Source organism: Quercus suber, unplaced genomic scaffold (genome assembly GCF_002906115.3).
Source record: "Quercus suber isolate HL8 unplaced genomic scaffold, Cork oak 2.0 scaffold_137, whole genome shotgun sequence".
Lineage (NCBI taxonomy): Eukaryota > Viridiplantae > Streptophyta > Magnoliopsida > Fagales > Fagaceae > Quercus > Quercus suber.
Genome location: NW_027069599.1, coordinates 869,116 through 882,137, shown reverse-complemented (window position 1 = coordinate 882,137; position 13,022 = coordinate 869,116). Strand labels below are relative to the sequence as shown.

General features: G+C 34.2%; 1 protein-coding gene across 1 annotated transcript; it reads right to left on the bottom strand.

Annotated features, from left to right (window-relative positions):
• Positions 1–1,131: 1,131 nt before the first annotated feature.
• LOC112004694 (ubiquitin carboxyl-terminal hydrolase 14) lies at positions 1,132–11,885 on the bottom strand. The gene is made up of 14 exons (XM_065776620.1): positions 11,742–11,885; positions 11,309–11,645; positions 7,851–7,943; positions 7,301–7,436; positions 7,170–7,226; positions 6,971–7,048; positions 6,485–6,539; positions 6,357–6,395; positions 5,841–5,921; positions 2,211–2,409; positions 2,072–2,129; positions 1,876–1,998; positions 1,382–1,470; positions 1,132–1,286 (listed from the first exon to the last, which is right to left on the bottom strand). Exons 1-14 carry the CDS (start codon positions 11,868–11,870, stop codon positions 1,147–1,149), a joined length of 1,614 nt encoding a protein of 537 aa, XP_065632692.1. The 5' UTR covers positions 11,871–11,885; the 3' UTR covers positions 1,132–1,146.
• Between the last annotated feature and the right edge of the window lie 1,137 nt (positions 11,886–13,022).

Sequence of the window (13,022 nt, the reverse complement as noted above, 5' to 3'; positions counted from 1 at the left end):
AGTTTCGGGGATTTTTTTTTTTTTTATTCGGTTTCTTTTCTCCTGTTTTGTTGCAACTAAAGTGGATGTTAATGTTAGTCCTAGTATTAGCTTTATTGATTTTGACATTCATGCATGCATTGTGGTGTTGTTTTGATGTCAGAGATCAGAAGGTGGGTTGTTTATCGACATGAATACATTTCTAGCTTTTGGAAAGGACTGCGTGGCTTGGAACTATGAGAAGACTGGGAACAAAGTTTACTTGCATATAAAGCAAACAAAAAAAGTGGTTGCTGAAGATAGGCCTTTGAAGAAACCAACACTTTTGGGTATAGGTACTTGATTCGTGATGACCCTCCTCTCCTTCCCCTGCAACCCCCACAAACCCAACCCCCCCCCCCCCCATGATGTTTTTGGGCAACCATGTTCTTGGGGGAAGAACATGAAGAACAATTATTATTTAAATAATTAAATAATAACTAAAATTTTATTTTATTTTAAAATAAATAAAATAAAATATTTTTAATATTTTTTAATTCTGCCGTTTGTTACGTGTGCATTTGCCGTCTCTAATGTAACGACAGAGACCAAAACGGGAAGCGTTTTTCAGGATAGGAACTAAAAGCGGTAAAAATAAAATCTAGAGACAAAGTGAGAGTTGTCTGAAAATGTAGGAACGAAAATGTGATTTCTGCCAAAAATAAATGGAAGTATCAATCAAGGAGGAATCATAACTAGAGAATAGTAAAGGATACAGTAACATAAATGGGAAAAGATTATTTTTTTGCTAATAATAAAGGGAGAAAATATTATCTTGAAGTAGCAGCATAGAGAAATAAATTACAAAAATACCAAAGCTGTTTTTCTCTCATTTATCAGATTATATTTTGATAGAAGCAGTAAGAATTATGCATCTAGAAAAGAGGGTATGAAACTTTTAATTATCTCTCTCATTGGCAAGTGTTACTTCAAATGATTTGCTCCAGTGTAAAACAATAAAATAAATGCTTGTTTCACAAAAATACATCAATATGTAAAGAGACCATGACATTGTGTGAGTGTGAGTGTGTGTCTGTGTGTGTGTCAGAACAAACATAAGTATGAAGTTGAGAGGATACATATGAACAAATTTAAACATGTAGGTATAATTTAAATAAATAAATAATTTTAGTGACAAAATTTAAAAGAAACTTGGAAATGCCAGAAAGATCTCATACCACCCTCTGGTAATAGCTCCTCCCCAGGTTGAAGACCATTGCTGCGTATGTGACTAATATCTATGATGTCAGGAACATCTATATAGACATCTGAATGGACGGATTGCATTAACAATAATATTAGTTTAGAAAGCTTTAAGAAAACCAAAAAACTTGGGTAAGAAAAGTTGGGAACAGAAAGATACCAAGCTTTTTTGGTACCCAGCCCGCTTCCATGACAAATTTACGCATGTGCAACACCAGGTAATCAGGGAACGAAGTTAGGCCTGTAGTCCTGCAGGATAAAAATGAGGGGAATGAACAGCAATAACCAGATATAAATAAAACTCTGAGCAATCTAATGGCATCAACCAGCTTTTAATACTCAGGATATGATTATTATTAACAACACTTCCTTAACACCATGAAAAATCAAGAGTGGCTACTATTTCCTAAAAAGACCGTGACATAGATAACAAGTCACCTTCCAACTTGCCCATGTGGGCAAGCAAGAAATCCTAGCCCACTTGACTTTTTTTATATAATACACACTTTCTACAGTGAGTAGCAACACTTATGAGCCTCATTCTCCCTCATCTTCTCAAAATTATCTTAAGAAAGGTGAGAGAGAATGGCACCCAAAAATAACATATTTTCAGAATAAGAAAAACTGAAACCGGCAAAAGATAACGAAGCTAACTTGATTGCTGTTGTCTTAGCCTTCAAAGCAGTGCTGTAAAAGTCATGTATCTCCTCTGGAGCTGAAAAGTTTGCAAGGCATGCTTCTAATGGCACCCGTGGACGTACAATTTCATCACTGGATCTGCAGGAACTAGATATTCTAAGCAAGAAGTCTAAAGGGGCAAAAACAGGATGCTGAACACGTGTGAACTTACACTTCCTTCCCTTCAGAAAGTTTTTCTGCTTTGAATTTGTGAAATTCTTCTAGTTCTTCTGAATTCTCAAACAATAAAATCATTAGGATATAATTTTCGGAAAAAATGATCTGAACGAGTAATGATTAAAGGAATTTACGTTTATTAGTTGCCTCATGCAGTGGGATATTTAAAGAAAGAATGTAGTCAAGCCTACTATTGTAAGTAACTTTTCCAGACGAACATAAGATTCGATCTTCAACACCAAACTTGAAACTCTTTGCAGGATCCAATTCAGGTTTGCCCGCATTAGCTCGTTCAACTTGGTCAAGAAAATGTAGGAAGAATTCCAGGGCATCCTAGACATAATGTAACATGTATTCAGATAAAATATTAACTACTACAATAACAATAACATTGTAAGGGGTAAACTAATGTCTCCCAGTAAAGAGAGTTGACCTTGGTTAGGAAAACCACCTGTAACCTAGTACTAAGCCTGAGGCAGGTAGCAGAAGATAGGCAATCAACTAACTAACTAATACTGCCTACATTGGATCATGGATAGGTAATGCACAAGACCACAACAGCTAAAAAATAAGCAGTCACCTAGTTGCCACATTGAAACTTAGCACTCAGACATATTGCACACTGAATGACTGAAAGCAGTATAGCATCATAAAAAAAGGCCAGGTTGCATAATATGCTTAACTCATAAACCTGTTCTTGGACACGTTTCTCCAATTGAGTTTGAGCTCATAAAGAATGCACTATAATCAGATTAGTTTGCAACATCTACTTCGTTTGCCATATGGAATAATTAATAATTCAGACCATCTGAAAATTAGTTAATTGGAGGAATTAAAATCTACTCTTTAACTGTTAAGGCCTAAAATTTCTAAAACTGCCAACTGCAAAGCTCTGAACTACTTGCCTTCAGATTCTTTGAAGGGGGAAAAGTAGTTTCGTATGCACTTTTGATAGCACAACCATAGCGTGGTTAAAGAGAACAGAAAAACAAAACAATTAGTGTTATTTTTTATACTAGGTTGTTAGTATTTTAATTTATGTTTTATTTGCTTATCCTTGAGTCAAGGGTATTTTTTGTAATATTGTAATTGTTGGTTGTGGGCCTTGGGTTTTATTTCATTAACATTATCTTATTTATGGGTATTTTATGTGTTGGCTTTGGTTCAATTCAATTAGGGTTCGGTTTACAAGTTAAAGTAGGAGTTCTAGTTCTATTAGGAAACATTAAGGGCCCGTTTGGTAACAGTGTTTAAGTATTGTTGTTCAGTTTTCAGCATTGTGGTAAATCTAATCTTACAATAAAATCTATTACACTTTACCCAAATTAACGCCCATGTATTTATTGTAATAGTTTTCAGTGTTGTGTAACTTACAATAAAATCTAATCTTCTCATTTCAAAATAAATGGATAATTGTGTGTAACTTACAATAAATAAAATTTAAAAATATAAGGAAATTACACTTTACCCCTAAACTATACTCTCATTTACACTTACCTCGAATGCAAGATCACCCCCCTAAACTAATACCCGTGTAATACTTTGCACCCTACCATCTATTTGGCAATTAAGTTGGACGAAAAATGTCACCTGAGTCGCGTGACTTGTTCTTCCATCCAACTTAACTACCAAATAGATGGTATGGTGCAAACTGTTACAGGGGCATTAGTTTAAGGGGGTAATTATGCATTCTTGTAGTTCAAGGGGGTTAAGTGTAAACGGGGGTTTAGTTTAGGAAGGTAAAGTGTAACTTCCCCTTCTTTTTTTGTGCTACTATTCACAAGTGTGTTCATATAACCCCTGAAAACTATAAAACTCTATTTTCTTTCTTCTTATAAGGTACAACCCCAAATCAAGTACTTCCTCTTACCTATTGCAACCCTAAAACCAAACTTTCTCTATCAAATAGCCATAACAAACTCATCAAACCCTAGCCAATTTTGAACCCTAACCGCACTTTCTCAAAGTTCTAAACCCTAGATCCACAAATTTCCCTAGACCTTAACCCAGCACAAGCACAGAGAGAAATTCTCAAATTTGTCCTACCCTACATCAACTTTACTTTGGCACCATGGCTCAATTCATTTGCCCATGGCAGGTAAAAGAAAGTTAAAGATGCAATACAAGCACTCCATTGCATAACTTAAATTGATCTGTCAGCTTCATAATCCGGCAAGGGTAAGTAGATTTGTATTGTAAAAGATTTTGCAAGGAAACATGAACATACTCGTCTCCCAGGATATCTTAAAACATGTGCCATTTAATGCTTTAAGGACATTCAAGTGTCCGTTTGGTGCGGCTTAAATTCTGTGGCTTATTTAAAGCAGGGTCTGTTTTAATAAGTGAGGTTTGAACAAGCTGGACATATAAGGAGGAAAAAATGTTCCCTCTAAAAAGCTGTACCTAATATGCCAGCTTTAAGCTTAAACCAACGGCCACTTAGGGCACGTTTGGTATACTGTCATGGCGATTACATGGGCATAAGAATCACTATTACAAGTAATACGAGAAGCTGGAATGGAATAAGTATTACTGTTCATTTGTTCGATGATAACATAGGAACAAAAAATGATAAGACAGACTGACAGAGGAATCAAATCATATTTAAATCAAAAAATTTAAAATGCCCTTATTTATAACATTATATTTACATGTTAATTAACATCTTATGATATACAAATTGAACAATTTTATAATAAATATTTATGCCCTTATTCAAAAGCAATAACTCTATAAATAAAATCAGATATAATAAATAAAATATAGCCAAAAGAGTCATGAAACGTAGATATAATCCTCATCATTTTTGCTTATCTCAAAGCAAAGAAAGCGGTCAAAAAAGAAATAGACCATGGATTTATATGCTTTCATGTTATCATCCAAATCATCTCAAAGCTTGGCCTTCAAAACCATATTACATGGATCACACCATCCATGGATCTAAAGGGCAGACACAGATGAGAATGCTTGTAGAGAGAGAGAGAGAGAGAGCCTGAAGATCTAGCCAAAAAAAAATTAGGGGGAAAGACTATTAATTTTGGGTCTAACATGGCAGAAAACAGTGGAGAGAGAGAATCAACACCTTTTTTCCTGGAAAGCAACAACCAGACCAGAGGGGGTTTCTAGGAATTTTAGCTTTAAAAGTTATTTCATTAGTTAAGGAATAGAGAGTATAGTGATTTTAATAAGGAATGGTTACTCCTCATTTTAAAAAATAGTCATTCATAAGGAAAAGTTATTCCTTTTAAAGAAAACACAACCAAACAATTGAATAGCTATTACATTATTGTGTCGAATACAACAAATCAAATGTGCCCTTAATATATTATTATATTATCCATACAAAAGTATCTACTCATCTACTTCCTACTTTACAGCCGCCAAATCACTAATATGGTACCATCCACTCTAACGTCTATACTCAATCTTTCTATGTGTCTAAACTCCAAATGTTTGTTAATGACCATCTTCCACATTACAAGACCATGTGATTAGGAAAAATACAACAAATGGTATGCAAGACAGCACAAATCCAAATTTCATTTGATTGACCTTTCAATTCCTAAATGTCTTTATGCTAATCGACATAATTCTCTTTTGTATGAGCTAGAGCTAGAAAATTATTTTTGGTGTACCAAAAAGTCAAAAAAAAAAAATGTAAGAAAAAGAACTGTTCAAATATATTAAGGATAAAAATAGCAACCTTACATCTCTCCGTCATACTATATTCTTATGCTAATTAAACGAAAAGAAGGAAAATATACCTGTTGTCTCATTGTAGAGAACTCAGGATGGCTGGCGGCAATAACTGCTTTGAACATACGAGGGGGTATCCCTTGCTGTTTCTAATATTTATAGAAGAAGGCAAAAGGAAACAGATATAGTACAGGTCAAAGGACAATCTATAAAAGAAATTAAATAAAATAAAAAAAGTGAAACCATAATATAAAAAATAAGATCAAAAAAAATTAAAAAAAGAATATTAATATATGAATACAAGTCTCATTAAAACAGAAAAAGAGCGGAGAACTAAACAATACGGCACGAAAAAAACAATAAGAAGGTTGAAAAAATAATTAAAATTTTTAAATATGGGCATCAAAGTTTGAGAAAGAACAGACAAACATTGATAAGTTCTTAAAAATTCAAAGCCTGTTTGAAAATTTCAAGGTTAAGGAATTTCATCATACTATCCAACAATAATACCATTGTATAATTTAACCATTTCCAAGCACAAAACAGAGACTTGGGATGCAGGTAAAATGAGCCAGAAAGCTTACAGCTCTTGCAGTTGAGGTAGCATTTGCATTATCATCTTTCTGGATAACAAATAAGAAAATGTAAACCAAAGAGTAGCAGAGCTAGAAACTATAGACTAAAGGAGCTCATTCTGTTAGAGTTAACAAACCTCCAGATCTGGAATAGAGTATTTTCCAGATAGCAAACCATGGGCCAACTTAGTCCTGCCATTGAACAAGAAAGCATTAGAAAATATGCAAATCTGCAACATAAAAGGAGAGGGTTAGAGAAGGGGGAAGAACAGAATAACTGCCCACAGAAGTATAACACAGAAAACAACGTGTAAAACTTAGGTATAGCACCTTATGCAGTACATTAGGTTCTCCAATTGAATTCAATGCAGCTATGTGTTTGAATTTAATTGGAGAAAAGGTACTGTACCTAAAATTTTCCCAAAACATATTTATAGACATGTTTGAATGATAAACACATAAAAAATGAATGTGTTCCATGCACACACAGAAATGGAGACCCAATTATCACCGATTCACCAGGATGACAGCTATAATGACTTATGATTAGCAACATGATGGAAATAAATCAGATAACAGATTGCACAAAAAGAACTAACAACACTGATGAACTAGTTACTTACAACTGCATATTGAGGTCTACAGTTGGATCAGCAGGAGCCATCTCAAAAGCCACTTTCAAACTTTGGTTTCTATGGTATCTGATAACATAATTGCACCAAAAATAAAGAAATAAGTGTAATCAATTTCAGAAATTTTAAAGGGTGATTAATATTCATGCCCCAGGGGGTAAGGGGGTGTAGGAGAAAAAATTATACTCACCGTGAATAGAAGGAATGTGTTGAAAACACAACTTGCATGGTTGCTGCCAAATAGCAGCTGCAAGAATGAAATAAGAAAATATTAAATGAGAAAAAAATTCCCAAGCAGCCCTGAATGAGGATCAACATTACCTGTTACCAAGATTGACAAGTCCAGTATAACCTGGTCCACAAATTGGCTCCACATCCTGTCCACTTTCTTGGATACGGTTCCAATCAAAGTTCGTATTCTGGTCAAGTTCTCTCTCAGCAGTTGTCATTTCAGTCTGAAATAAGAAAGTGAAAATATCAAACTTTAAATTAATGTAATAATACAAAATATACTGGAGGTAAATATCCCAACCCCATTTATAGAAAAATGAGTCAATGACTAAAACCTGCATAGTTGAAGTAAGTCGATTGAAGTCTGGCTATACTATAAATATAAATAATTTAATAAACATATTAAAAGAATCCTCTAGATAATATAAGAGGGATGAGATCCAAGTAAATTTGAATTATCAAAGGCACAAGAAGGAACTAATCTTGTCCTTGCCAACCAAAACCCCAACCCAATTATTACACCGCATTATATTACTGAACACTAAATCTGACACATGTTGAGATCAGAAATGCTGTGTTATTGGATACTAAGCCATAAAAATTTTATTTAAAAAAAAAAAAAAAAAAAAAAAAAAAAACTTCTGTAATGATGAAAAATCAATGCCAAAATGTGCCAGATGCTGTGCTAATAGCGGGTCCAGAACACTTTCATCCTCCGGATAAGAGAAAACATCTGAGCTGCCACAATACGTGTTACACATCATTAGCACCCAATACATTTAAGAATGAATCCTCAGAGAAATACTTGCTATCACATTGACAATTATACTGCCATGGCAGGTTTGCCTGGATCAGTTCAGGTTGTGAAAGAACTTTTCAAAGCCAATCAGAACATTTTTTAACTCATGAATATGCTAGGTTAGTAACATTTAATAGCATATTTTGTGATGTAAAGAACAGAAACCAACTTACATAGAAAAGGTCAACAAACAATGTTCATAAAAATTCAAAAGAATCCCCACATATAAAGAATAACAGCTCAACTGGAAACTAATATTCTTGCAACAATATTATTTAGCATTTCATATTCTTTTGACTCCACTCTGCTTAAAACTCAGACCCAACTCTCAGAGGGTACAGCTTTCGTGAACATCAAGCCACGGAATCAAATCCTTTGATTCTCTAGTAGCTAAACACGCATCAAATAAGGACAATGTCCAATCTGAAATCAACAATGTCTAAATTAATTAAAGCCTGCATCCACTAAAAAGATTATCAATCACCAAAATCTTACCTGGAGCCCTCTAACAAGTCACTAAATCCACTGGAGTCTACATAACAGTGAAGTCTTCAATTACTACTTGGCCACAGATGAACCAAAAAACTACAACAATACCTCATCCAAACAGAAAATCCCTAAACCATCATACTACCTCAACCCGAATATTATGCAGAAGCTCAGAAAGGGAGAATTCCAATTTACTTCAAAGTATTAAGATCAATACAGCATATACAATGCTATAGAACATCAAATCATGTCTTCCCAATAGCTTATGCACCAAAAACCTTCCATCACTCCTGCTCCTACACTAATCAAATATTTGGGCCAAATTAAGGCATCCCTACTCCTATCAAAGTGGTGACTCTTAACTACACCAATTGTAATCCAAAATCTTCCCTACCTTTGCAACTGTATCAAACCCCATTCCCAACCCCCTCTTATGCCCAATCAAACTATTCTTCCAAAAACAATACAGTTGTCTATATATTGCCGCAGAAGTTTGATCTGACATCCCAAACAGATGTAGTCCTTTTTTAACCTAGCACATGTATGCTACATTGAAAATCATCTTTTGCTTCCCTATATTTACACCAGTGCGAACTTAACACTAAATGCAGTTGATGCAATTGCCTAAGGCCCCAAGTATAAAAAAGGCCCCAAACTTTAATTTAATTAAGCCCAAATATTAGCCATTAAATAAAATAATATTTTTTATCAAGTGAAAATTTAAAAATAAAAAAAATAAAAAAAAAAAGAGATAAAAATGCTAATTTCACAAAATTTTTCACAATACTTCTATAACAAATCCTAAGTAGCAGGTTGTTACAGGCTGTTATTGATGGCGAAAAAATAATTTCAGTGATTGGTTCTATTGTGAATGTAGCACTTCTCAAAAAAAAAAAAAATCACATCATTTTTCACAATAGTTGAGTTGGCAAATTTTTATTAGTTCTCACCTAGGTCCACCACTAACACCACTCTTTTACTTACCACTATCATTCTATCACATCAACAGGTGTGAAAAACTTAGTCAAATTTTTTGTGTCTATAAACTTTCTATAAAAAAAAAATAAATAAATAAAAATTCTACATAGTTCATGTTAATTAGTAATAATTTCGCATCTAAAACAAGATAATAGAGTTTAAATAATATTTAAGTATTTTAAGTCATATTTAAATATATAAAAGGATTCAATTTCATTTTTCGCCTTAGGCCCCCAAATGTATCAAGCTGCCCCTGATTTACACCACCACAAAATCCACACAAGCATCTTTAATTATGGAGAAAGATCAAAGTTCCACATCTCCTCAACCTTATTCCCACATAAGCAATCCCAGAGAACTCAGTATATTCGTAATTCCCACATTTCATTCAGTCCCATTCAAAGTCTTCAGAGACTGGACAAAGTCACGCTCTCTGACTCTTGCCTTAATTTCATCAGTTCTATAAGTATATAACCTTCAATATTCTGAAATTGGCACTCTCTTTCTCCCTTTTCTGATAATTTAAATAAAACAGCCATATACATCATATAAAGAAAACATTAAATGACTTTAGAGTGTTTAACCTGTATACAAGTAGCTAATTGTTGTTTCTTGCATTAAATTTCTGCTTCTCAAAGATCAAGTTTTGTGGAAGGGGAAAAACGGAGGGAGGTTGAACAGAAATAAAAGAGGAAGAAAGAAACAAAAGAACTTGCATAAATTTAAATGCAACCAAACCCTTTTGGATGATCAGACATTTATTAGAATATCTACACTTCACAATAAGAAGTAAAGAACAACGTTGATTGATTTAAAAGCATTAGCAAATGGCATTTGACTTGTCAAAAATAAATGAATAATAATAATAATAATAATAATCAAATGGCATTTGCTTAAATATCTCTTTTTTCCCAATAGAATAATTTTTAAGAGCCCATGAAGGAGCATCTATGGTGTTCACATATCATTAGTAATCACAAGTACTTGAGAAGACCATCGGCATTTTGAAAGATGAACGAACTTTTTTTAAGAAAATAGATATAGTTTATTTTTTTTCCAATCAATAGCTTCAAACTAAGTTCTTTTTTTTTTCTTTTTTTCCTTTTTAACTTTTTAGCCAACTAAATTGCCAACCCTGCTGTTCTGAACCTTGATTGGATGAGGTGGTTTTAGGGTGGAGACGAGAGTAAGGGATAAATAATTAGGGTAGGTATTCAATTTGAATCTAGCCCATTTTTTGGTAAGCAAATTTAATCTTTCCAGCCAAAAGACAAAAGAGGAAAAAATAAAACAAATACATATTCAGCATCATGGTCAAAAAAATCATTAATGAGCAATAAACTCATTACAATATTACATTCAAGAAAAGTAATCGTACCCTGATAAAATCAAATTGACAATACCATCTAGCATACTTGACTACCTTTGCCACTAATGATGACCACATGGACAGCACCTCAGAACTAACAACTTACCCAGAACAAAGAATGAATATTTTCTCTGTCCTTAGCCTGAGAGAGAGAGAGAGTGAACCCTTTCACATATGACGTTGAGTGTGTAAATGCAAAATGCATGAGATTGTTAAGATCATAAGTATACAGAATCACATATTATGTTCATTTCGCCATACTGCTATCTGCTGCTCCTATATCAGTTATAACAGTAGTAAAAATGTGACTGAACAAATCTTCTTTTGATAAGTGAGTTTTGGCCCCAAGGGGAAGGGGAAAGGGAGATTCAAACTAGTGACATTTTGCTTCATGAGAGAAAATTACAGAAAGGAAAAAAAAAATTAAAAACCATTCCCATTAATGATGCCGGGGGGACATTACCTGCTGCTTCCAGATCAGCTGTAATGGTCCCAAGCTTTACAGCAAGAGGGTAGTGTGTCTCATTGTAGTGATCAATAGCATGGTTGTTGCCACCAGTTCCATCCCAATTTTTCCTCCCACAAAGGATCATGCCATCAGTAAGATTTAGCCAAAGATTGTCCGTTTTATCACACTTAATACATTTCCACCCAGATGGAGGGACAATAACACCATTGTCAATCTGTTGCAAATTCATTGCATATGCACTTGTTTGTTTCTTATCGGCTATCCAAGCTGCAACTTGCTCTTTCCGCTCAGCACCCTCAGCCATCAAGATAGCATCGACGGCCAACCTGACCTGCAGTATTTTACAGTACTGGTAAATAAATCAAACGCTGTTTAAAATGGAAATCTTTTTACCAAATAATTAGGGGGTTTGGGGAGTAACAGGCACCTTCTCCGGCAACTCCACTGAAGGAAATGGAAGAGTAACATGGTCAGGCAATATAACTATAGTGTAAGTTTCTTCATATTCAAGTTCACTGTTGTCAAATCCCCCATCAATACCTGCAAATAAAATCATATACCATAAATATTAATAAAACATATCTCCACTCTGGCACAGAAAATTATTAGTACTTGTTATAACAAGATTCAGCATTTGTAAGAGAAGAGCCAGATCATCCCTCCATAAGCTACAATAACAAATTTTCAGCTAAAAGGGACCAATAAAAAGTTTCTCTGTGGCTAGCAGAGAGATCAACTGATTATTGAAATTACATTCATTCTAAATTGTTTTCCCCTAATCTCACTAATTTTTCTTTTTCTTTTTCTTTTTTTTGTTTTGAATAGCATACCATGTATCAATGACCATCTTTTTTTTTTTTTTTTTTTTTGATAGGTAATAGAAAGTTTTATTAAAAAAAAGTACACATCTTGTTCACGATGATGATCAAACTGTACTTGAAACAATTACAAACAAATCAAAAAGAAACAAGAGTTGATTGAAGGAAATAAAAAATGGAAACACATTGTGTAAAACCCCAAATATGAGACCACTCAAACAAAGTCCCAATTAGCAAAGACTTCAAAAGATCAATAGATCTCTCAACATCCTCAAAAGTGCGGGTATTTCATTCCCTCCAAATTAGCCACATCAAAGAGGTTGGTACCATATTCCAAGTAGTAGAAGAGTGTACCCCCAAATGATTCTTCCATGCAAAAAGAAGAGAAGCAACCGTCCTTGGCATCACCCACTGAATTCCAAACATCAAAAAGACTTCCCTCCATAAGGCATGAGAGAACTTACAATACAGCAAAAGATGATCCACCATTTCTCCATTGCAACGGCTCAGGCTGCACCTACTAACCAGGGGCAAATTCCTTTTTACAAGGTTATCAATTAAGAGAATACTATCCCGAGCTGTTGTCCATAAAAAGAAAGACACTCTTTTAGGTACCTTGACACTCCAAATACACTTCCAAGGGAAAGGAATGGTAGGAGGGTTAGATAAGGAGTTATAGAAAGAGCCCACATCAAAAACACCATTTGGGGTTAACTTCCAAAGCAATTTATCAACCCCTTCACCCCTTAGCATTTTGGAGTAAATATGCTCAAAAAAAGTAAACACTCTTTCCAACTCCCAATCATGAATAGCATGGTGGAATTGTATATTCCAGCTCCTACAACCACCTTCAGATGCAATAGTAACCAACTCAGAAATTTGGGCTTCTT

Coding starts and splice junctions, on each gene's coding strand:
- LOC112004694 (XM_065776620.1), bottom strand. CDS start 11,870: ATGATTTTATTTGCAGGTATTGATGGGGGATTTGACAACAGTGAACTT. Junction 7,944..11,308: donor AGCTGATCTGGAAGCAGCAG/GTAATGTCCCCC, acceptor GTGGCAGCTCAG/ATGTTTTCTCTTATCCGGAG. Junction 6,396..6,484: donor ACTCTATTCCAGATCTGGAG/GTTTGTTAACTC, acceptor TTTGTTATCCAG/AAAGATGATAATGCAAATGC.